This window comes from Cetorhinus maximus, chromosome 10 (genome assembly GCF_964194155.1).
Source record: "Cetorhinus maximus chromosome 10, sCetMax3.hap1.1, whole genome shotgun sequence".
NCBI classification, from domain to species: domain Eukaryota; kingdom Metazoa; phylum Chordata; class Chondrichthyes; order Lamniformes; family Cetorhinidae; genus Cetorhinus; species Cetorhinus maximus.
The window spans coordinates 29,455,055-29,481,342 of record NC_135888.1 but is presented as its reverse complement, the minus strand read 5'-3'; the positions used below and the strand labels follow the sequence as shown (position 1 = coordinate 29,481,342).

At 43.2% G+C, this 26,288-nt stretch overlaps 1 protein-coding gene across 1 annotated transcript; it reads right to left on the bottom strand.

Moving 5' to 3' along the window:
* Positions 1–8,116: 8,116 nt before the first annotated feature.
* LOC144685607 (P2Y purinoceptor 4-like) lies at positions 8,117–12,500 on the bottom strand. Its single transcript, XM_078550289.1, has one exon. It carries the CDS (start codon positions 12,476–12,478, stop codon positions 11,498–11,500), a length of 981 nt encoding a protein of 326 aa, XP_078406415.1. The 5' UTR covers positions 12,479–12,500; the 3' UTR covers positions 8,117–11,497.
* Between the last annotated feature and the right edge of the window lie 13,788 nt (positions 12,501–26,288).

The following is a 26,288-nucleotide window of genomic DNA, read 5'->3' as shown; positions in this document are numbered from 1 at the left end:
GATTAAATCATTCTTTACTTTAGCTCTTAGACTTGTAAAAATAAACTTACCCTATCTTTACCTCACTTCCTTACAATCTGCCTATATCCCCCTTTGAACTAAAACAACTCAATTCGAATTATTCATGTTATTGCTTTATGTAAAACTCTGATTGAAGTTCCTCTTGGTTTATTAACATATCAAAACAACTTCTTACTGTTGACTTTAGACCCTTGCTGTTACTCTAGCTCTTAATCCAATTCCAACCTGACTTCCAGTACATAAGAAAATATGCCAAGGTTATTACCAGAAGAAAAATATTACAATTTCTTGTTCCCTTGACACCGTCTCCCTTTTTTTCAGAAAATGAAATATCATGAATCAAAAAGATGGTTTCATTTTCTTAACCTCTTTCCTATTAATTACTACTTATCTCTCTCTATACACTATACTATGATATTATAAGATGCATGCATTAACATGATATTATACCCAAGTTTTCAGTAAAAATAGAGTCCATTTCAGCCCTTTTTCCCAGGTTTCACATGTCCAATCTTCTTTACGCCTTAAATCCTTGATAATGCTTTCGCAATTAGGTTTTCACGTCCAGCCACGTGTATAATTTGCAAGTTAAATGGTTGTAACAACAGACTCCATCTGAACAGTCTCTCATTCCAATTTCAAAACCTTTCCAAAAATCTTAACGGTATATGGTCAGTGTAAACAATCGTTTCTGATGAACTGTTGGCAACATAAATTTCAATATGTTGCAATACCAGTACCAAACACAGTGTTTTCTTCTTAACGGTGGAGTATTTTTGTTGATGGATATTTAACTTCTTTGAGAAATATCCCACAGGCTTTTCAATACCTGTGTCATCTTCCTGCAACAGTACTGCACCAATACCCACATCACTTCCATCAATAGCCAATTTAAACTGCTTTGCATAACCCTGTGTCACTAAAACTGGCGCTGTTATCAACACAGATTTCAGATTTTTGAATGCATTTTGGCACTCTGAAGTCCAGTTGAACTTCTTATTCTTTTTTAAGAGTTCAGTCAATGGAGCAACTATGCTGCTAAAATTTGACACGAACTTCCTGGAAAAAACTATTCATGTCTAGAAATCGAAAAACTTCCCTTTTCGTTGAAGGCAGTGGGAACTCATCAATCGCCTTTATTTTTACATCTTGCGGGGCCATCGTACCATGTCCAACAGTATGGCCTTAATACGTGACCTGTGCTTTTACTAATTCACTTCTTAGCCAAGTTCACCGCCAACTTCGCTTCTTGTAGACAATTGAATAGTTCCCCACAGATGCTGTAAGTGTTCCTCCCATGTTTGGTTGCATATCACCAGATCATCAATGTACACAGCGCAGTGACTCAGTCCAGCAATAACCTTATTCATTAGTCTCTGGGAGGTTGCTGTTGCATTTTTCATACCAAACAGCATGTCTTTGAACTGATAGAGCCCATCTGGTGTTAGTAAAGCTGAAATTTCTTTCGCCCTTTCCGATAGAGGTACTTGCCAATATCCTTTCAGCAAGTCAATCTTTGTAATGAACTTTTATTGTCCTACTTTCTCAATGCAGTCTTCTAAACATGGAATAGCTTATGAATCCACTTGTGTCGCTGCATTCACTTTTCGATAATCCACAGACAGTCTTTGTGTTCCATTCGACTTTGATACCATCACAATAAGTGAACTCCAATTATTGCACCTCAACTCGATAATGTCATTCTTCAGCATAAATTCAATTTCTTTTTGCACTTGCGATAATTTTACTGGATTCAACCTATAAGGATGTTGCTTGATTGGAACAGAATTCCCCACATCTACATCATGTACAGCTACCTTTGTTTTTCCCAATTTATCCCCACAGATAGTTTTATGTGACTGCAATAGCTCTCTCAAGTCACTTTGATTCTTATCTGGAGGTAACTCAGTATTTCATTCAAATCCTTAAGCACTTCATTGTCCAATTGAATTTGAGGAAAGTCGATTTCCGAATCGTCCATCCCTACTTCCTTTTCCTGATTCATCACTCTGAATACTTCTTCTTTTTGGTTATCCTCCCTATCGAAGTACTTTTTGAGCATATTTATATGACAAGCCCTCTGAGTTTTTCTTCTATCTGGAGTTCTTACCAAATAATTCACTTCACTTAATTTCTTTTCAATTTGGTCAGGCCCACTAAATCTGGCATTTAATGGTTCACCTGATTCTGGCAACAAAACTAACACTATTTCCCCAGCTACAAAGCTACGAGTCTTTACCTCCCTATCTGCTTTTGTCTTCATCAGCTGCTGTGATATTTTTAAATGCTCTTTAGCTAATTCACATGCTCTGTTCAATCCTTCCCTGAACTTTGATACATAGTCCAAGGGTGTAGTTTCTGAATTCCTACTCACTAACTTCACTTCAATTAGTTTAAGTGGTCCTCCCATGTCATTCCCCACCATTCTCTCTTCCTGAACAATATCATCAAAGATAGCATCAGCGGATTGCACTTAAGTCTCTTTGCCCTGTCTTCTAGACTCCTCCTCCTCCTGTCTCAACTTCCGAGTCTGTGGGCAGAATTTTCTGGCTGGTGGGCGGGCAGAGCGGGGGCGAGCGCAATCGGGTCCATGCCACCATTTTAGGCAGGCGGGCCAATTGAGGCCCGCCCAGCGTGAATCACGGCTCCCGATGACGGCGGGAGTGTGCGGGCGGCGGCAGCTGCCGGGTCCAATGGCGACCCGGCGGCCTGTTTAAAAAAGTTTCTGCAGCCTTTTAAAGGCTGTCAAACATGGCTGCTGGAAGGGCTCCCCAGAGCGCTGCTGGTGAGCAAGTCAGGCAGGTGGGTGGGGCAGGGGGGCGCACTGTGCCCCTCGCTTTTCAGACAATTGCCTTGCTGCCCCCCTCGAGGAGGTGGCAGCACGACGGGAGGTCCTCGTACCGCAGGACAGGAGGAGGAGGCCCACCCACATGACCAAACGTGCCTGGGAGGAGGTGGCGTAGGTGGTGAGCTCTTGCGACGTGGTGCGGCGCACCTGGATCCAGTGCCGCAAGCGCTTCAACGACCTCTTGCGCTCGGGAAGGGTGAGTACCATGTGGGCATTGGTCACTTAACCCAGCAGATAGGCTTTCCCTCCTGGCACTAATCCCCCCCACCCCCCACACACACACACCCCTCCCCCCACAAGTTCTGAGTGTAGTGACTGCATTGAATCATTGAGGGCATGTGCCCTTCTCTGGGTGGGCCAGCAGATATTGCCCATGCCAAGGTCACCCTGAGATGGTGGTGATGAGATGGGTTCTGCACCCGCAGCATATGGTACACTGAGACCCACATGACTGTTTTGGGGGCAACCTGGAGGAGCTGCACCTAGGCGCAGTGTTGGAACTCCAGGAGATGTCCAAGTCAGGGTGATGACATGCTGGGAGGGGAACTTCTAGGTGGCGTGGCACCGGTCGAACTGCTACCCTCTGCGCTCCACGTGCTTGCGCCTCCTTGCTATGGAAGGTTAGATTGTGTGGTGCCAAATGTGATGTAGGCAGCTTTTGGCCAAGGTGTGGGGACAGGCCTGGCATCTTTGTGTGAGTGCTCGTTAGCAGCGGGGTGAGGAGGCACTGGAGCCCTGCAATGTCCCACTCTGGTTGGGGTGGGCCAGCCATGAAGAGAATCCATGTACAAGTATCACTAATCAATGCTCTTCTCTCCTTTTCAGGAGAAGAATGCACATAATGCCTTTGAGTAGGTGAGGACTGGCAGAGGGCCGGCCCAGGTGGTGATGCTTATCTGGTTCAAGCAGGAGGCCCTAGATCTGGAGAGGCGCCATGCATCCAGGTCCATTGGTGTTGGTGGGGCTGGAGTGCCTCACTTAGCCCAGCACTGAGGTCACCATTGTTCTCCCAACAGCCATGGCAGTGTTGAATGTTTAGTGATTGAAGTTTGCAGCATGGTTTGACCATTGCTTATGGAAGGATGAGCGCATAATGATCTGGGGGACAGGGATGCACATTGACATTGTCTCCACGTTAACTGATCTACTGTCCTTGTTCTTCCTTTCAGCTTCAATGGAGCAGGGCCGGGAGGAGGAGCAGCAGAGGCCCCATCTCACACCTGAGGGCCCTGAAGTCACAGACTCACCAGCATCACACCATCTCTGCCAGGCAGGCACCAGCGTAGATACTAGCACCTCGGTGGGAATGAGATCATCGGCTGGTGTCCCAGGGCACAGCGGTGAGGGCACTACATGGTAGCTGGAGGAGCTGGCAGAGACAGAAAGTGCCCATGGCACAAGCAGCTGGAGGACAGCAGGAGACCAGACACATGCTCAGTAGGTGCCTGATGATGTGCCTCTGGAGTCGTCCGCAATGTAGCAAATGCAGGAAATGCAGCCGGGTGTGCAGGAGCACCTGGGGGAGATACATGAGGCTGGCCTGGCTTTGTGTCCGTGGTGGAGGAGTCTACATGGACCATCGCCGATGCAATAAGCCTCATGGCCGAGCGCCATGTGTCCTCCATGGAGAGTGGCGACTCTCGTGGAGAGTCTCCTCCAGGAGCCCAATCAGGGCTCCCTGGGGATGCGCTCAGACCAGCAAGCCCTCACATCGGCATTGACCTCAGATGGTCAGTGCCAGTACGGGAGGTGGTCTGTGCACCAAGTTTGCCAGCTCAGTGCCCATCCATCCACGGTGAGCAGAGAGGACCAAAGCAACCTCACGTTGGTGCAGCAGCTGCCTGTCGTCTCTGCGGGCTCCTCTCAGGGCGCTCCAGATGAGGGCAGCAGCTCCTCTGCCCCTCTGCCAGTGACCATTGCATCCGGTGAGGCTGCGACGACTGGGGAGATGCCAGCTGTGGAACTGGCAGCTCCCTCCCAGGCGGGGCCAGCACAGGCTCCACGGGCCAGAGGATGGCTGCCAAGGTCATCGAGGCCAGCAGGACAGCAGAGTGAGCAGGCTGTCTCAGATGCCAGTCCCAGCGAGGGGCAGCACCAAGACGTAGCACCCAAAAGCGTAAACATAAGGCACCTTAGGCACACCACGGATTTATCACTGGTGCTTTTGTGTTGGCCCACAGTGAGGTCTTTATGAATTGGTGTGATTTTTAACACCTTTGTCATTTTGTTCTCTTAAGCTCCTTTTGTTGTAGCATTAAATTCAGACATGTCACCATGTCTGAGGGTGCCTCTTTTCTTCTGCAGGTGGATGGTTACCAATAAAGTTATGAGTGATTTGTGGGACATTCGGCTTTATTGACAAGGCCCTTAGTTAACATTCCTATCCTGACAGATTTTACACTCAGGTATCGAGTATGGAGCCTGCAGCCCAGGCTTGTCCTGGAGGTCCATCTGTGGTGTGCTAGCTGAAGGTTCGTTGGATTAAAGCCTCCCGGGTGTCCCTGCCTCCCTGGAATAGTCCCAGGTCAGAGTCTACCCTCTCGGCATTTCCCTGTGCGTGCCCATCCTCGGACTCACTGCTGGACTTATTGTGTGCAGCCGCAAACACTGCGTCAACATCTTCATCATCCACAGCGTCCCCCCTTTCCAGCACAAGATTGTGGAGTGTGCAGTATGCAACCACTATCAGCGACACACGATCTGGGGGGTACTGGAGTGCGCCCCCTGAGCGGTCCAGGCATCGGAAGGCTGAGAAGACTGATCGTTCTCTCCACCACAGCCCTTGTGGAGGTGTGGCTCGTATTGTACCACCACTCAGCTTCTGTTCTTGGATGGCGGAGAGGCGTCATGAGCCATCTTCTGAGGGGATAGCCCTTGTCACCCAGCAGCCATCCATCCAGCCAAGCGGGAGCACTGAAGAGCCCCAGCACCTGGGAGTGTCTGAGGATGTAGGCATCATGGGAGCTGCCTGGGTACCTGGCACAGACTTATAGAATCAGCAGCCTGTGATCACACACTATCTGCACGTTCATGGAGTGGAAGCCCTTCCTGTTGGCGAAGGCACCGGGGTCACCTGCTGGTGCCTTGATGGCCACATGTGTGCAGCCTTTTGCACCCTGGACGCAGGGGAAGCCAGCAATGGCCGCGAAACCTCTGGCTTGCTGTGTCTGGCTTGCCTGGTCGCAGCGGAAGTGGATGAAGGTCAACGCACTCCTGAACAGAGTGTCTGTGACCTGCTTGACACAAGTGTGGACAGCTGATTGGGAGACACCGCAAAGATCACCCACCGACCCCAGGAAGGAGCCAGAGGCATAGAAGTTGAGGGCAGCTGTGACCTTCAGAGCCACTGGCATGGGGTGTCCCCTGACATAGTTAAGGGAGATCTCAGGCCCAATCATCTGACAGATATAGTTGACTGTCTCCCTTGAGAGTCGGAGCCTCCTTTGGCACTGCACCTCAGGCACCTTGAGGTTACTGCTTTGCCGCCTGTGTACCCTGGCAACAGGATAGTGGTGTCTTCTGCAGCCCCTTCTGACTTGGACTACCCCTTGGCCCTACGCCCCTTGTGCCTGTGCCTCTCCTCCCAAAGGTGGCTCCCCTGGAGTCTAAATGGCACTCCTGGCCTCCTCCCCCTTCTGGCCCTCCCTTCCTCAGAGGAGCTGCCTCCAGTGGAAAGATTGGCTCATGTACCCAAGCCAAGGGAAGGCTTCCTGAAACCTGTAGGCCCGGAAATGTTTCCTCACTGCAGAGTGCTGACCTGAAGTTTAAGAGTCCAGGAGAAGCTGCTGGGATGCATTCTGAAATACTGCAGATCACACAGGTAAGTTTGAAAAACTTTCAACAATAAATACTTCACAGAGCAGATTCACGACTCCACTGAGCCCTCTTATTCTGCCCATGGATGAGGTTAATACAAGTGTCTCCTACCCGTCTGCCCGTTGCGCCCGTGCACCAGCCTGAAGATCGCACGGGCGCCGAAAAATCGGTGTCGATTGAAGACGAAAGGACCTTAAGTGGCCCATTAATTAATGGCGGGCGCGCATTGGACTTCATCGCGTACCCGCCCAGCGAAGTATCGCAATGGCGCACAATGACGTCAGGACGCTTGCCCGACATCACCGCGCGTCATTTTACTCGCGGACGTGGGGGGCTCGCCCCCTGCACATCAAACAGAAAATTCTGCGTGTTTCGTGATCCGATTCATACATCCAAATGGGAGAGAAAAATCCTGCCCAATGTGGTTTGGATAAGCAGTCAAGGAAAGTCATCTGAATGAACGTTTTTATTTTTCTTAATTTATTTTACTGCTTATTTTATTATAGCTATTTCTCAAAAATGAAATTTGCAGTTACAAGTCAACACTTCAAAGAGTTTCGCACAATGAATTCTTCTAAAGTGCGGTAACTTTGTGCTACTTCTTTTGGACAAAACCCAAGAGTTTCTTCTTGGGAAAACCAATGAAGGAGGGGGAAGCAGTTGTATTTTATCTTCTGTAAATTCAGGGCACTATTGAGTTGTCAAAGGCGTGGATATTACAGGAAAGGTTTCTTGGACAGGTCTCAACCTTCTCATCATCTACTGCACAAGCTGATATTACTCGCCAGACTTTTCCAATCCAATCCGGAGGAGATTTACAAATTAGCTAAAAATAAACCAACTGGTCCCTGATCAGAGAGATGTTCAGCAGCACTGAGATTGGCCTGCCAATCTAAGCATGAGTTCTGTCATCAGTCGATCAATCATAGTGATGGTATCTTGAGCTGCTTAATGCCCTGGTGCAGGAACAAATTGACACATAAGCATTACATTTTATCTTCAGCATTCCAGGCGCAGAGAGTGCAAAATTATGAATGCCGGGAGCATGACATGCACGCCATGACTGCTTATGCGTCCAGCTCATTTGCCTTTTGTAGAATTAGGGATGGACGGACGGTGTTGCCTGAATGGTTACTGGGAGCAATTAGCAGCTCAGTCATTTTATCTTGAGGATGCTTAAATGTTTAAGAATGAATAAGAGAACCTTGCAGCTACCTTCCATTTCATATTCTCCAATAACATTTCAGAAGGTGCTGTGATTGGAAAGCTGTAATTTTTATTGAGCATATTTTATAGCAGTGTTTGTATATTTAGCATCCAAGGCAGAAACCCTTTTTCGACAAATACTGTATAGTTTGGGAAAATAAAAGAGAAGCTTCATCTGAATGACTGACATTTAAAGCCATTTGATTCACTATATATTATTCACCATTTAGATGATAAAAACAATGGTTTTTTGAAAAAAATAAGCTGTGTTATGCATGTAAAATCTTTATTTACAAACACAAATTACATAGCAACAGCAACTTGCAGCTATAGCACCTTTAACATAATAAAATGTCTCAAGATATTCCACAGAAGTGTAATCAGAAAGAAATGGATTTTTTTAGCATTAGAAATTGTGACATGTGTTTACTCTATTTAAATATTGAATTTGAGTGCAAAATACCTAAACTGTCCTGCTATTTTTGATCTCTCCACGCATCCTTTCCAGTTTAAGGGACACCAGCCATTCCTCGTTGCAACATCGTGCAATCACACGCCATCCTGACTTGGAACTATATCACTGTTCCTTCAGTGTCCCTGGGTCAAATCCTGGAAATGTCTTCCTAATATCACTGTATCACTGTATACAACATGGGCAGCAGCAGTTCAGGAAGGCAGCTCACTATCACCACCTTCTCAAGGGGAATTAAGGATGGGCAATAAATGTTGTCCCTGATAGTGTTGCAGAATTAAAAAAAAACACAATTTTTAAATTGCTAAGGCAAAGGGAAACCCACATACAATCACCATGGCTTTTCGTCCTCCAGGACTGTTGTTTAATTCATGCACCGCACATGGGAGTGAGTAAGTATTGCATGTCCTCAGATACACGGCTTCACAAGAAAGGGGCTTTCTCTGGTGGCAACCAAAAGAAATTAAAATCAACCTACAAATAGAAAATGGCAGAAATACACCACAGACTCACTGGCATCTGAAAACAAACTAACATTGCACATGTAGGCCCACCATCAGAACACTGGTGAGATAGTTTCCAGCTGAATTTTAAGTGCTAATGAACCTGCTGTATATTTCCAGCAACATCTGTTTTTATTTGTGGTTATAAGTATGTTAATGGCAGTTTAAAAAAAAATCCACTTCTTCCTTCCACTATACTTTCTCCTTTTCATCACTGCATTTTTCAAACAAGGCCCTGACCTCCTGGTTTAGGGGAAAATGTAGCTTGAACAGCACTAAACAGTCTCAATATCTATCCGCTACAGGTTTTTGATTGTCCACAATTTAATTTGTAGTAATTGTAAAAGTTGGTCGATCTGCATAAATTCTAACTTTGCCAAGTTTTAGACATAGAAAATACTTAATTGTGTTTTATTTAATTTAAGGACAATTAGAAAATCAAATACAAATGCAAAATACCAGGAATGCTGGAAACCTGAAATAAAAATAGAAAATGCTGGAAATATTAAACAGACATGTCAGTGTCTGTTGAGAAAGAAAGAGAGTTAATGGACTGCTTTCTTGAATACAACTGAGTGGCTTGCTAGGTCATTTCGGAAGGCAGTTAGGAATGAAACACATTACTGTAGACTAGAGTTACATGTATGCCAGAGCAAGTACGGATGGCATATATCCTTCCATAAAGGGCATTAAAACAGCAATAACTCCCAACTCTCCTTTCTCTTTTAAAGTCCTATCTGAGCTCATCAATTCCATGAGACCTACCTCCTGCTCTCTCAACCCTATTCCCACTATACTACTGCCCTTCTTGGCTCCCATGTTAGTTGGCATTGTTATGGTTCTCTCTCCCCAGGTACTGTCCACCATTCCCTCAAATCTACTATTATCACCCCTCTCCTCAAAAAAACCACTCCATTCTTGCAAACTACTGATTCATCTCCAACCTTCCTTTCCCCTTCAAGATCCTTGAACATGCTGTCACCTCCCAAATTTGCACCCAGAACTCCATTTTTCATTTTCAAATCTCTCTACTCATGGTTCCCTCCCCTCCCCCACCCACCATAGTATCAAAACTGCTCTTATTAAAGCCGTAAATGACATCCAAAGTGACTGTCTCTCCTTGTCCTGTCTGCAGCAATTAAAATGGCTGACCACACCATCTTCCTCCAATGCTTCTCCACTATTGTCCAGCTGGGTCAGACTGCGCTCACCTGGTTCCAATCTTATGTATGTATGTAGCCAAAGAATCACCATCAATGGCTTCCATTCCTATTGCCGCATCATCCCCTCTGGTGGCCCCCAAGGATCTGTTCATGGCATCCTTCTATTTCTAATCTACTAGCTGCCCTTCGGTAACATCGACCAAAGGCACAGTGTTAGTTTTCACATGTACATTGACGAAAGTCAGCTCTAACTCACCACCCAACTCCCTTAACTTCCATTGTTTCTAACTTATCAGACTGCTTATCCAACATCCAGCCCTGAAATAGCAGACATTTCTTCTAATTAAATATTGGGAAGATCAAAGCCATTGTTTTCAGTCTCCATCACAACATCCACTCCCTAACCATTGACTCCATTCCTCTCTCTAGCAACTGTCTGTGCCTGAACCAAACTGTTCACAACTGTGGTGTCATATTTGACCTTGAGCTGAGCTTCCAAACATATAACCATGCCATCACTAAGTTCCTATTTCCACCACTGTAACATTGCCCAACTCTGCCCCTGGTTCAGCTCATCTACTGCCGAAACCCTTATCCATGTCTTTGTTACCTCTACAATTGTCCATTCTGACGCATTCCTGGCTGCTCTCCCTCGTTGCACTTCCATAAATGTGAAGCCATCCAAAGCTCTACTGCCTGTGTCCTAACTCACACCAAATCCAGTTCACCCATCACCTCCATACTCGCTGACCTACACTGGCTCCAGGCTAAGCAATACCTTGATTTTAAAATTCTCTTTTTTTTTCTCAAATCCCTCCAATTCGTCACCCCTTCCTACCTCTCAGCTTCTCCAACTGCCCAAACCTTTCAGATATCTGTGCTCCTCTAATTCCTGGCCTCTTGAGTATCCCCAATTTTAATTGCTCCACCATTGATGGCTGTGCTCTCAGTTACCAGGATCTTAAACTCTGGGATTCCTTCCTGAACTTCTCCACTCTCACTTTCCTCCAACGAGATGCTCCTTAAAATCTATCTCTTTAATCAACTTTTGGCCATCTGCTCTAATATGGCATTGAACCACATATGGAGATGTCTTATTTTATAACGACCCTGTGTAAGACCTTGGAATGTTTTAGTATGTTAAAGGTATCATATAAATATAAGTGGTTGTTGTTGTGAAGATATTAGTGAACCAAATGGATTTTTAATGATAATCCAGCAGTTTCACAGTCACTGTTAATTATAGTAGCTTTTTAATTCTAGATTTATTTAATTAATTAAATTTAAACTTCTCCAGCTCTGCAGTGGGATTTGAACTTGTTGCTGTCCAGGCAATGTAAGGAAATATTACATTTCACTCTGTTCTGATGCAAGGTCAATGACCTGAAATGTTAACTCTCTTTCTCTCCACAGATGCTGCCTGGCCTGCTGAGTATTTCCAGCACCTTCTTGTTTCTAATTCCCATTTTCACCTCTTATTACAGCTCCTTATAGAACTCACAATACTGCTTAATGACTCCTTGAATTTCTTAGAAGCAAAAAAATATAACAACGGGTCCAGGCAACAATTTGAGCTTGACAGTGCCAAACACTTGTAATAAACAAGTTCGACAATGCTCAATGATTGACACTGATCAGGATAAAGGAACTGAAGTGTAATCCCAAATGTTCGGGACACATGTACAGGCAGGAAGCAGATCATAAAAATCGCCAAGGACACTAAAATCATTTGCATGGACTTCATTTTCATATTTTTTCTGTTAAGTTGATTGGAGTTCAATTTTACAATGAAGCTGGCAAGTAAGGTGTAGCAAATAATGGAGGCAAAAAATGGAATGATGCACCCAGTGAATAAAATAACTGTGTTCCACACAAAGTATAAAACCACCAGCTCATTCTGATATATGCTCAAACAGTGAGTGGTATTGTTCATTTCAGTGGTTTTGAGGACAAAAAAGAATGGAAAGCCTTGGGCAAACAGGAGAACCCAGACTCCCGCACAAATAATCTTTACAAATTTCTTCTCCTTTAAGATGCTTTTCTTTGTGCAGTGCACAACAGTGAAGTACCGGTGTATGCTAATTAGGGTGAGAAAGTATATACTGCCGTACATGTTGGCGCTCAGTAAGAAGACTTTCAGCTGACAGAGAAATTGGCCGAAGGGCCAGTGCGACAGTGAGAAGTAGACGATCATGAATGGTGCAGCTGGAGTTATAATGGCATCTGCTAAAGCCAGATTGAACTGTAGAACCATCCCAGCACTCCACTTCTTGATGCAAAACCAGAAGATCCATAGGCTGATGCTGTTCAAAATGAAACCCATTGAAAAGACCAGACTTAGAAAAATCGGAATGAATGCACCGAGCTTCTCAGATTTACAGGGAGGTCTCCCTGTTGAATCATTGGCCTTCACTTCCCAGTTGAGAGGAGCGAAGGATGTGTTATCCATCTTGACCACTCGAATCCTGGAGAAAACTGAAATTCATTCATTAATGACATTCATTCAAAATATAATTTATTAATACGTACAGTTTTCTCTTTTAGAAAACAGACAGTTCCTGCGGAAGTTAACAGATTTGTTTAAAATGGTGGCTGTGTGCCATTTTGTCAAGGTGGACTCTGTGAATCTGCTAGAAGGGAACAGGCCAACAAAAATCCACTTGTAGTAAAGCTGTAAGTGTCAGTTTGAATGGGAGCCCTAGTACTTTGGAGGTAAACAAATGCCATTAGGGAAAAGTACTTAAAATGAAAACTGAGGGAGTGCATAAAGGCAAGAAAATACTTGACGGTATTTGTAGGTGCAATCATTATAAAACATGAACTGGCTTGTTGTCAGCAAAAACTTTACAGTGATGGTGAAAACCTGTTAAACACATAAATCAAGAAATAGAGTGTAAATGACAGCTCTCTTAATGGTCTACACTTACAAGCTAAAACTTGTAATTAAACATTTGTTGGTCATATAAATTGTCATTTATTTGAAAAATGAGAATTATTCATTCCCCCAGCAATAGAGTCTACAGGTTCTGAAGGGAACACCTTCTTTAAAGTCAGGTTCATTGCCTGGTGCCTAAAGGCCCTCATAGACAATGTATGGGCCAATATATGCTGCACTTCATGATATGGGGGCTGTCCATGAGGATGCCTGATGGTAGACCCTAAGGTGACATACTCCAATCACAAATAAGAATCTTAAACTTAAACAAAGCCAATGACACAGGTACGAGGGGAGAACTGGCTTCGGTTAATTGGATAAATAGACCAAAAGGTATGGAGGGAAATTAACAGTGGGAAACATTAAAGAAACAATACAAAATCTTCAACAAAATGCATTGAAAGACAAAAAATTCAGCGAGAATGGCCCATCCATAGCTTACTCAGATTAAGTTCTTTCTGCTCTCTAGTATTTATTATTCTAACAATAATCTTAAATGATTAATTATAGAGCTGGCCTGGCTGATATGAGCTAAATTTACAAAGCAAAGGATTTATCCTGACCATCCTGGTTTATTCAGCTCAGCGCATTTACCCAGAACCATCAAGGGATGGCTTGATCATTTCTTTCTCCACGGGTCCAAACTACACCAGTCTCTGGATCTACTGATGTGCCTGGAAACAACTTAAAATGAACTGTTCTTAGACTGGATAATTAGAATAAATTGTGGATAGGCCAGCCATAGTAAACTTTAAAATTATGTTTGGAGTTAAAACAAAATATCATGATTGTCCTCTAGCTAGAAAGGTATTCAGTCAATAATTGGTCCCCATTCCCCTCCTGATAATCCCCACTGATATTCAACTGCAGATTTACCAATGGTTTTGCTGCTGGTAAATCCAGATGGCCCATAATGTTCACATTTTTCCTTGGAGCCACTTTGACTTTTTATAATGTTTGAGAAGCACAGTCCCTTCAGCTGCCATTTGGGAGAGTAATTATGGATATTTAGAGTATCATTTTCCTTTCATACTTAATTATTAAGTCGATTTGAAACATACAGAGCATCTGGCTAAAATGTAATTGGTTACAATTGCACTTTCAAATTTCCTGGTCTTTAAGTCTCTATTCATCACAATCCTGCAGCCATCAATCTGCTCAACCAATCCTTCATCTCCACTTTTATGCCCTTATCCCCAACAAAACCTTTACTATCTCTCATTCCCTAGTCTGGCCTCCATTTTCACTCCCTGAAGTCTGAACAATGCAGGTTTCAGCACATCTGGTGAACACCTGTTTAGTCGTGTATCATCAGGTATAGAAGCATTCAGAGGAACTGTGGCTCTCTCAACTGATGCTGTATTTATTAATTCACCACAGGCTGGGAGTTGAACCTTGGACCTCGAGTCAACATGCAATCTATTTACTCACTAGACCATTAAGAGAGCTGTCGTTTACACTTTATTTCTTAACTGCTTTTCACCATCACTGTAAAGTTTTTGCTGACAACAAACCAGTTCATGTTTTCTTGTGATTGTACCTAGAAATACTGTCAAGTATTTTCTTGCCTTTACGCACTCCCTCAGTTTTCACATTTTTCATTTTAAGTACTTTTCCCTAATGGCATTTGTTACCTCCAAAGTACTAGGGGTCCCCTTCAAACTGACATGTAACCATCTTCAATCAGAAGTGCCAAGTGATGATCCATCTCGACATCATCCTGAGGTCTCCACCATCACAGATGCCTGTCTTCAGCTAATATGATCAACTCCATGTGAAATCAAGAAATCTGAGTGCACTGGATACAGCAAAAGCTGCAGCCCTGATAACATCCTGGTTGTAATGTTGAAGACCTCTGCACTGGAACTAGTTGCCCCTCACCCACATACCCAAGCTACTCCAGTGCAGCTACAACACTGGCATCTACCTGACAAAGTGGAAAATCACTCTGTCCTGTCCACAAAAAATAGGACATATCCAATTCAACCAATTATCCCACCAGTCTACTCTCAATCATCAATAAAGTGATAGAAGGTGTCATTGACAGTGCTATCAAGTGACACTTACTCAGCAATAAACTGCTCAGCGATGGTCAATTTGGGTTCCACTTCGTTCCAGACCTCATTACAGCCTTGGTGAAAACATGAACAGAAGAGCTGAATTCCAGAGGTGGGGTGAGAGTGACTGTCCTTGACATCAAGGCAACATTTGACTGGGTGTGGCATCAAGGATTGCTAATAAAACTGAAGTCAATGAGAATTGAGGAAAGCTAGCTGAAGTCATATCTAGCACAAAGGAAGGTTGTTGTGGTTGTTGGAGGCCAATTATCTCAGTCCCAGGATATTTCGGAAGGAGTTTCTCAGGGTTGTGTCCTAGCCCAAACCATCTTCCACTGCTTTGTTGATGACAGTCCTTCAGAAATGGGGATGCTTGCTGATTATTGCAGTGTTCAGTACCGTTTGTAACTCATCAGAATATGAAACAGTCCATGTCTGCAACAAGACCTAGGGCAGAATTTTGCCCTTGGTGAGCAGGCACGGCGGAGGCAGTCGGGAAGCCAATTAAGGCCCGCCCAGCATGCAATGCGAGCGCTGCCTGTGCAGGCGGGGGGGGGAGGAGGGCGAGCGGGCCGAGTGCGAACTTCACGCATATGCGCGAGCGAGTGCTTCATAACCTCCCTGAGGCACAGAGCTGCCTCAGGGAGATGAAGAGATATGAAAAAAAAATTTAAAAATAAAAATGCAATGAAACATGTCCCCTCATGTGACTCTTCACATGAGCAGAGACACGTTACTAATGAAAAATAAAAGTTTTTTTATTTTATTTTTATTTGCTTTTGGAAATCTCACCTTGCCTGTGGATGAGGTTTTCAAAAATTGCAAAGGCTGCTTGGCCTTTTCGCCTGCCTGCCAACCATTAGGTTGGACGGGCAGCAAAAAATTTAAGTTAATTGATTACTTAGTGGCCTTAACAGGCCATTTAATTGTCGGCGAGCGCACTGCCGGCTCCAGCACGCGCCCGCCAACCGAATTATCGTGTGACCGCACATTGACGTTGACAAGTTTAACCGATGTCAACGCACGTCATTTCACCCTCGTGCAGGTCAGGCACGCGCCCGCCCACCGAGCGAAAATTTCTGCCCTAGACACGTTCATGCTTGGAATGATAAGTGGCAAGTAACATTTGTGTCACTCAAGTGCTAGGCAATGACCATATTCCACAAGAGAGAATCTAACCACTTCCCCTTCACATTATTGAATCCCCACCATGAACACCCCAAGGGTTACCACTGACCAGAAGTTTAACTGAAGCAGTCTCACAAATTCTGTGGATACAACAGCAGGTCAGAGACTGGAAAGTCTGCAGTGAATAACTCACCTCCTGACTCCCCAAAGCCTGTCCATCGTCTACAAGGCAGAAGCCAGGAGCAACATTCCTGCTAAGCTGCACTTGTGTGTGGCCGCGCAGCAACTGAAAGTTACCGTGCAGCTTTTGTTCTGTGCTAAATAACAGCATGCAAAACGATTTAAGGGGACTGCGCACTCAACATCATCCAAGACCAAGCAGCTCACCTGATTGGGACCCCATCCACCACCTTAAACATTCACTCCTTCCACCACCACACAGTTGCAGCAGTGAGTACCCTCTTCAAGATCCACTGCACCAACTCACCAAGGCTTCTTCAACAGTGCATTTAAAACCCACAACCTCTACTACCTAGAAGGACAAGGGCAGCAGGTGCATTGGAACACCACAACCCACATGTTCCCCTCCATGTGACACACCATTCTAACCTGGAAATAAAACACTGTCTTTTCATCATCACAGAGTCAAAATCCTGGAACTCCCTCCCTAATAGCACTTTGGGGGTACCTAGACCATAGCAGTTCAAGAAGGCATCTCACTACCACCTCCTCAAAGGCCAATAGGATTGGGCATTTTTTTCTTTAGTGTATCTCATACACATTTTTTTACCTCTGGTGAATACTGAGGAGGTGGTGAAAGGATTCCCAGGCTGACTATCAGCCCATTGAACTGCATCCTGAACACTCCTTCTGTGGTTAACAAGTCCTGGTGTGGAGCTTGAACCCAGAGTTCCTTCCCCAGACGTAGGGATGCTACCACTGCACAACAAGACCCCCTTGACTGGGTAATAAATGCTGGCTTAGCCAACGACATCTATGCCCAACGAACAAATAAGGACAAATTCTTTGAACTCTATGCACCTTTTTATACCTAATGCAGTGGCCAGAATATTGAGCTACTTTTCAATCACAAGACTTTATTTAATTTTAATAACAAAAACGATCATTTCAGCAATTTGGTGGAAAATAATTTCTAACCAGCGCTTAACTCAACTTTGTCCTACCTTGTCTCTCTCCAGCACATTCAATTATAAGAAAAGAGAAGTGTTCTGAATACAGTTGTGAATCATTATGTTTGAGCAAATATAAAGCGGAAGTACGTACTTCTGGGGGTGTGGGTTACGTTGTAACATACATTTAAAATATAGTCAGCTATTAGCTTGCAAAGGAGAAAGGATAAAGCTCACCGAAGAAACAAGATCAGCAGAGTCTTTACATTCAAGCACTTCGCAACAGCTTTATCAAACCAGATTTACCACTGAGTTACACAAGGAGCTATTAAGGCCTGTGGAAAGTGAGATTTCAAGGGACATCATAAAGTAATAAAGAGATGTAGAAACGGGAGAGGTTTAGGGAGGGAATTCCTGAAGTTAGGGCCCAGGCAGCTGAGAGCATTACCAATGCTAATGGAGCAATTAAAATCATGGATGTACAAGAAGCCAATATTGGAGGAAAGCAAATATCTCAGAGCGCAGTGGGGCTGGAGGAAGGGTTACAGAGAAATTACATTAATTGGCCACTTAAGGGGTCTCAATTGGCTCAAGGGTGACTGGGCCATCCAATAGCTACCCTTCTGCTTGCAAATACCAACAGAGAAAGGCAGGTGCTCCCGGATTTGTGGGGGGGGGGGTGAGGGGATGGGGTGTGGGGGAGGTGTAAAATTCCAGCAAAAAACTTTGTTAACAATGCTCATGTGTCCCTTCGGATGGAAAGTACTAAATGGCAGTTTCTATTTGATTGGTGCAATCTTCTCTTCAACGAGTCATATGTGGCTCCTTAAAGATTAAGCCTACCATTAGAATATTGTAATTGTTCCTCTTTGGGCAGTCCCCCAACTTTCAAATTTGCTCAGTCTCAGCTGATCTTAGTTCCAGTGAAATGAAGTCAGCAACAGTGAGAAATTCCTTTGATTGTTATTTTAACAGAAAGATGAACCTATTTGTATTAAAAAATTTATATCTGCACATACTTACTGTTTATAAAATTTTATTTCTTATTGTCACATGCTACTCCCAATGTGCCCATTATAAATTCCTATGTTCACATTTATAATTGTAAGACTTGTCACACTCTCCTATCAGTCATGGCATACTCATGGATCAGTTTAGATGGCCCAACTTCTATCCTGCAGCGAAACTCCTATGCTCCAACCAACTCTGCTTTTCAAGTTGCCATAGGCTTTGCTACTCAGCTATGAATAATATAAAATCAAAGTGTCATATAGAAGTAAGGGCACAATATATGACTTTAAAATGGGAACTGAATTGCATCTGTCACCTTCGTCCAGTTATTCCCTGGCCTCTAACCCACTTCACCTGGAGATTTTATTCCCTATATGCAATGCTACAGGAGGTTGACTAATTCAAAATATTATTTTGCATGATTTCTCTCATTTAGTATGTTGGTTTTATGTGAAGAGTACACTTAGCCAGTTTCTCAATGTAGATTTGTATTTCATTAACAGAGAAACATTTGCCTGAATTATCACAGCATGAACTCTGTTCATCTTCTCATTACTTAAAATTTATTTTGCAATATGATTTCCTGATGTGGGCTCCCCAAATGTTTAGTTGTTTAATTGATCACTTCACGTAGTTCTGAGCTGTTTGTGTGCCGTGGTGGAGAACAACATTCAGGCCATATCCTGGGACTAGAGAATGTAATTTGAGGGACAGTACCTAGGAATCCAACTGGTTTCATGATTCTCCCTCATCTTCAAACTGGAGATTTTCCATTGTGTAAAAAGAAACCTGTTTTTCCAGGAATGTGGCAGCCTTATTCCTCCCCTACAGGGTAGCCAAATCTTAGTCTGTTGATGGCCAAAGAGCAATCAACAGATTAATACCTATGGATATTTTAATTGATGAAAACATGGATTCCTTGGAATCAATTGTAAGAGTTTAACAGGTTTTGGCATCTTACACTTAAATTTCAGTAACAAAGTGAATAAATTCACATTCTGCTAAATCTCTTTGAAATGTCATCCAAAACATTGCTGTCAATATCCCAACTTGCACCATGTCCTGTTCACCCATCACCTCTGTTCTCGCTGACCTACTTTGACTCCCAGTCCAACAATGCCTCAGATTTGTTTTCAAACGTCTCCATGGTCTTGCCCCACCCTATCTTCATAATCTCTTCTAGCTTTACAACCCTTCGATTTCTGTACTTCTCTTATTCTGGCCTCTTGCACATGCCCTGACTTTAATCAGGTCACCATTGCCCAGGCCGTGTATTCAGCCGTGTATAGGCCCTAACTTCTGAAATTCCCTCCTTAAACATTTCTTCCTCTGTACCCAGCTCTCACCTTTTAAGACATTCCTTAAAACCTACCTCTTTGAACAAAATTTTGGTCACCCATCCAAATATATCCAAATGTGTCTGGGTATCAAATTATGTTTTATTACACTCCTGTCAAGCTCCTTGGGATGTTAAAGGTGCTATATAAATGCAAGTTATTCTTGTTTGTTGAGTAAACTAAATCTGTCACTAAACAAATGCTATTGATACTACTTGATTCCAAAAATTTGTGATCAGAGGATTAACTATCTGGGACAATAGAAATTCCTCCATTTGATAAAGTAACATAAGAACATAACATAAGATCATAAAAACTAGGAGCAGGAGTAGGCAATTCAGCCCCTCGAGCCTGCCCCGCCATTAAATACGATCATGGCTGATCTCATTTCGGCCTCAACTCCAATTTCCCGCCCTCTCCCCATAACCTTTCAACCCGTTACTAATTAAAAATCTGTCTATCTCCTCCTTAAATTTATTCAGCGTCCTGGCATCCACTGCACTCTGAGGTAGTGAATTCCACAGATTCACGACCCTTTGAGAAAAGTAATTCCTCCTCATCTCTGATTTAAATCTACCACCCCTTAGCCTAAAATTATGGCCTCTCATTCTAGAATGTCCCAGAAGGGGAAATATTCGCTTCACATCTACTTTGTCTATCCCCTTTAGCATCTTATATACCTCAATTAAATCTCCTCGCATCCTTCTAAACTCTAGCGAGTATAGGCCTAAACTGCTCAATCTCTCCTCATAAGTCAAGCCCCACATCTCTGGAATCAATCTAGTGAACCTCCTCTGAACCGCCTCCAATGCAACTACATCCTTCCTCAAGTAAGGGGACGAAAACTGTGCACAGTACTCCAGGTGCAGTCTCACCAGTGACTTGTACAGTTACAACAACACTTCCCTATTTTTATACTCTATTCCTTTAACAATAAGTGCCAAAATTCAATTTGCCTTCCTTATGGCCTGCTGTACCTGCATACTAGCTTTCAGTGATTCATGCACGAGAACACCCAGATCCCTCTGTACTGAAGCATTCTGAAGTTTCTCTCCACTCAAATAATAAGTAGCCTTTTTATTCTTCCCACAAAAATGGATAACCTCACACTTATCCACGTTAAACTCTATCTGCCAAATTTTGGCCCATTCACCTAACCTGTCCATATCCATTTGTAAATTTCTTATTTCTTCATTACAACTTAGTTTCCCACCTATATTGGTGTCATCTGCAAATTTAGCTATCGTACCTTCTATCCCTGAATCCAAGTCATTAATATAGATTGTAAATAGTTGGGGCCCTTTGGCACCCCACTAGTTACAGCTTGCCATCCAGAAAAAGAACCATTTATCCCCACTCTCTGCTTTCTGTTGGTTAGCCAATCCTAAATCCAAGCTAATATATTACCCCTAACTCCGTGTGATCTTATCTTGTGTATTAATCTTTTGTGCGGCACCTTATCAAAGGCCTTCTGGAAGTCCAGATATACTACATCTACAGGATCCCCATTATCCACTTTGCTTGTCACATCTTCAAAGAATTCTAGCAAATTAGTCAAACATAATTTACTCTTCATAAAACCATGCTGACTCTGATGGATTGCATTTTGACTTTCCAAATGCTCCATTACTACTTCTTTAATAATGGATTCCAACAATTTCCCAACGACAGACGTTAAACCAACTGGTCTATAGTTTCCTACTTTCTGCCTCCCCCCTTTTTGAATAAGGGCATTATATTAGCATTTTTCCAATCCACTGGAACCTTTCCAGAATTCAGGGAATTTTGGAATATTATAGCCAATGCATCCACTATCTCTGCTGCCATTTCCTTTAAGACCCTGGGATGTAGGCCATAAGGTCCTGGGGACTTGTCACTCTTTAATCCTGATAGTTTGCTCAGTACTTTTTCTCTAGTGATGGTGATTGTTCTAACTTCCTCCTTCTCTATACCCTCTGCACTACCTGTTGCTATTGGGGTGGTAATAGCGTCCTCCACCATGAAAACTGAGGCAAAATATTGATTAAGCATCTCTGCCATTTCTGCGTTCCCCACTATTAACTCCCCAGTCTCATCCTCCAAGGGACCAACATTCACTTTAGCTACTCTCTTTCCTTTTATATACTTGTAGAAGCTTTTGCTATCAGTTTTTAAATTTTGCACTAATTTTCTTTCATAATTTACCTTTGCTCTTTTTATTATTTTTTTAGTAACCCTTTGTTGATCTTTAAAAGTTTCCCAATCTCCCAGCCTGTCACTGACCTTTGCAATTTGGTATGCCTTAGTTTTTGCCTTTATGCTATCTTTAACTTCCTTGCTTAGCCATGGATGCTTTTTCCCCCTCTTACCATCTTTCTTCCTCTTTGGAATATATTTTACTTGGGAGGAATTGAATATCTCCTTAAATATCTGCTACTGTTCATCAACTGTCCTGCTCAATCCACTAGGGCCAAATCTGCGCTCATGCCTATGTAGTTACCTTTGTTTAACTCCAGAACACTAGTGTAGGTCTCAATTTTCTCACCCTCAAACTGAACTTGAAATTCTAGCATGCTATGATCACTCTTCTCCAGAGGATCCTTTACTATGAGATCATTAATTAATCCCATCTCATTACACAAAACGAAATCCAGAATAGCCTGCTCCCTGGTTGATTCCACAACATATCGCTCCAAAAAACAATCTCTAATACACTCTATGAACTCTCCCTCAAGGCTACCCTTGCCAATTTGATTAATCCAGTCTATATGCATATTAAAATTACCCATGATTATTGCCATGCCTTTCTTACATGCTCCCAGTATTTCCTGGTTTATACTGTGCCCTACTGCTTAACTACTGTTTGGGGACCTATAGATTACTCCCCCCAGGGACTTCTTTCCCGTGCTATTTCATATTTCTACCCAGACTGACTCTACATCTTGCTCTCCAGTGCCTATATCATTGTTCACTTTAGCACTGATCTCTTCCTTTACAAACAAAGCTACACCACCTCCTTTTCCTTCCTGCCTATCCTTCCAAAACACTGAGTACCCTTGGATATTCAACTCCCAAACCTGTTCTCCTTGTAACTATGTCTCAGTAATCGCCACCAAATCATACCTATTTATCTCTATTTGCGCTGTTAGCTCATTAGTTTTATTCCGAATACTACGCACATTCAGATACAAAGCCTTTAAGTTTGCCCTACTGTCAATTTTCCCTACTCTTATATGATTTTTTGGTGCAATATGGCGTTCACACACCCTGTCCCTTCCTTTCACTTTTTGGTAACAATCAGCCTCGTCACTAACCTGCACTCTTACCCTCTCCTTAAACTTTGATTTTTTTATATTTCCATGCAACTGAACCCTCCCCCCCCACTATTTAGTTTAAAGCCCTATCTACAACCCTAGTTATGCGATTCGCCAGGACACTGGTCCCAGCCTGATTCAAGTGGAGCCCGTCCAAACAGAATAACTCCCTCTTTCCCCAATACTGGTGCCAATGTCCCATGAATTTGAACCCATTTCTCCAACACCAACCTTTAAGCCATGCATTTACCTCTTTAATCTTATTGACCCTGTGCCAATTAGTTCATGGCTCAGGGAGTAATCCAGAGATTATTAGCTTTTTGGTTCTGCTTTTTAATTTAGCCCCTAGCTGCTCGTATTCCCTCAGCAGAACCTCGTTCCTTGTTCTACCTATATCATTGGTACCTACGTGGACCATGACAACTGGATTTTTCCCCTTCCACTCCAAGTTCCTCTGCAGCCCAGATGAGCTATCCTTAACCCTGGCACCAGGTAGGCAACACAGCCTTCGGGACTCTCGATCCTGGCTTCAGAGAACAGTATCTACTCCCCTAACTATACTATCCCAGATTACAACTACATTTGTCTTTTCTCTCCCCACTTGAATGGCTCCCTGTACCATGGTGCTATGGTCAGTTTGCTCATCCTCTCCACAGTCCCCGCTCTCGTCCACACAGGGAGCAAGAATGTCAACCCTTTTGGATAAGGGCAAGGGCTGAGGCTCCTGCAGTGCTACTTCCTGGATCCCTCTCCCTGCCTCACTCATAGTCACACCCTCCTACCCTTGACAACTGGCCAAATTTAAGGTAGTTAATCTAAAGGGTGTGACTGTCTCCTGAAGCACAGTGTCCAGGTAACCCTCCCCCTCCCTGATGTGTCGCAGTGTCCGGAGCTCAGATTCCAGCTCATCAACTCTGAGCCGGAGTTCCTCGAGCAACCAACATTTGCTACAGATGTGGTCACCAGGAACCACAATGGGGTCCACCAGCTCTCACATCATGTGGCTAAAACACATTGCCTGGCCCTGCATCTCTATTTTATTTAATTAGTTTTTCAATTTGTTTTTAAATTTCTTGCTGGTCTTTAGTTTATCAATCTGTAAAATATTTCTCCTATTTACCTTTAATCTGAAAGCAAGTTAGAATAGAGATTCAAAATGCACTTTTTAAAATCAACTGGAACTCGCACTGTCTGCTAGGTTGAAGCTGAAGTGTTAGGCCTCTGATCCTGGTCCCCAGTAGTCACCTTTAATCTGAAATCAACTTAGTTCAAACTAGCAGTTACTTACCAACCAATGAACTTACGGTTTTCCTGTGATGTCACTCTTTTTTTTTCACTTTTTTTTTGTAAAAATATACTTTATTCATAAAATATCTTCAATCACATTCAAAACCATTTCAAAAACAACATTACAAGGGTACAATCCAGGGTTAAACTTTTACAAAATGTATCACCAGGTGCATCAGTACAAACAATATTACAATCATTTACAGCCTTTCATTTTGATCTGTACAGCCCGAGGGGCTCTAAACAGTTCCCAGTCTCTCGGTGCGCTGTGGTAGAAAGGTCTTAGACAGCGACCCTTCCCCATTGCGCCTTTGCGGCAGCTGCCCCAAGCTTTAGTGCGTCCCTCAGCACGTAGTCCTGGACTTTGGATTGTGCCAGTCCGCAACAATCGGTCGGGGACAACTCTTTGTGCTGGAAGACCAACAAGTTTCGGGCAGACCAAAGCGCCTCTTTCACCGAGTTGATGATCCTCCAGCTGCAGTTGATGTTTGTCTCGGTGTGTGTCCCTGGGAACAGCCCGTAGAGCACAGAGTCCTGTGTCACAGAACTGCTCGGGATGAACCTCGACAGCAACCACTGCATCTCTCTCCAGACTTTCTTTGCAAAGGCACAATCCAGTCACTCTTTTTTTTTCACTTGGCGAAGGTGGCTGCAGAGGACACTCTTCCCAGACTGCTTCACGGTGACAGTGACTGCAGCTGACACTCTTCCCAGACTGCTTCACGGCGACGGTGACTGCAGAGGACACTCTTCCCAGACTGCTTCACAGCCACGGTGACTGCAAAGGACACTCATCCCAGGCTGCTTCACAGTGACGGTGACTGCAGAGGACACTCTTCCCAATGCCCAGCATATTTAAACTAAATAGGGTAATTATTTTCTTAAAATAACATGAACGTAATTTATCCAAACGCATTTACCAATTACTAGAGAAAATACTACACTAGAAGTTTTTGAAATGATTGATTATTGTAATAAAAAGTACAGTTGGTTTATTAACATACACCTGCACAGTTGTTGAAACATCATTTAGTTGCAGGATTTTCAACTGTGAGGGGTTAAACAAAGACAAATGAGTGAAGAGTTTAGATTTTGTTCTACTACAGCAAGTTTAACAAAATGTATTTTTTACTAACTTGACTAACCCTACCAAGGCTTCAATCCAATTTTAATTGAGATAAAAATCAACAAATGTGTACCATCAGTTCAGTTCGAGTGACATAATGACATCATATTACCAGTCAGGGTGCTACATCCTTCCCTGTAAATAAATCTTGCCATGGTGACACATCTCAGTTAAAAACAAGCCAAAGCAAATACAATTGTTCAACCATTTGATATATTTTTAGTTTCTTTTTCTCAAGTTTATTCTCCTGTAGACTCTTATAATCAATATCCAATTTAGCACCATTGGCTGATGGACACACATAAATAAAATCTACCTAAACTATTTGTAGTTTACTAGGAAATGACTGAATTTTGGACCAGTGACAGTGAGCTCACAAGTTATGGTAGATATATTTGTGTAGAGGGCAGCCAGTCTTTCCATTGTTCCTACATAAAATAATTTTCTTTGATGATTAACTGTATTACAAGACCCACACAAACTGTAATACACATTACATAACTGCATCCTATTAATATCAACCCAGTATTATTCATGTCATGTTCTGAGATCCATTTAAAGAAATGATTTGATTATTTCTGACTTGTGTATATATTGGAATTCAATTAGGAAATGTCAGGTGCTCTATTATTTGCTATATTTATGAGTAATGTGTCTTTCTCATGAATGAAGGAACAAACATCACACCTGGAATATCCTTCAGATATGTCAATTTACATTACCAACCTATATTGCTTCAAATTAAAAGTGTACATCAAAACAAATTCTGTTTGAAGCAATGGATGAAAGGCAATGATTAGTGGGAGGACATAAATATTCATAGACATGAAAATTTCAAGTGAAATTTGAAATGAAGTTGTTGGGTTCAGATCCATGTAAATACTCCACTGAATGGTTGTCCTGTGAATGGGAAGAAAATTAGAAAAGCTGAGGATTCTGAATGGTTGAGCACTCC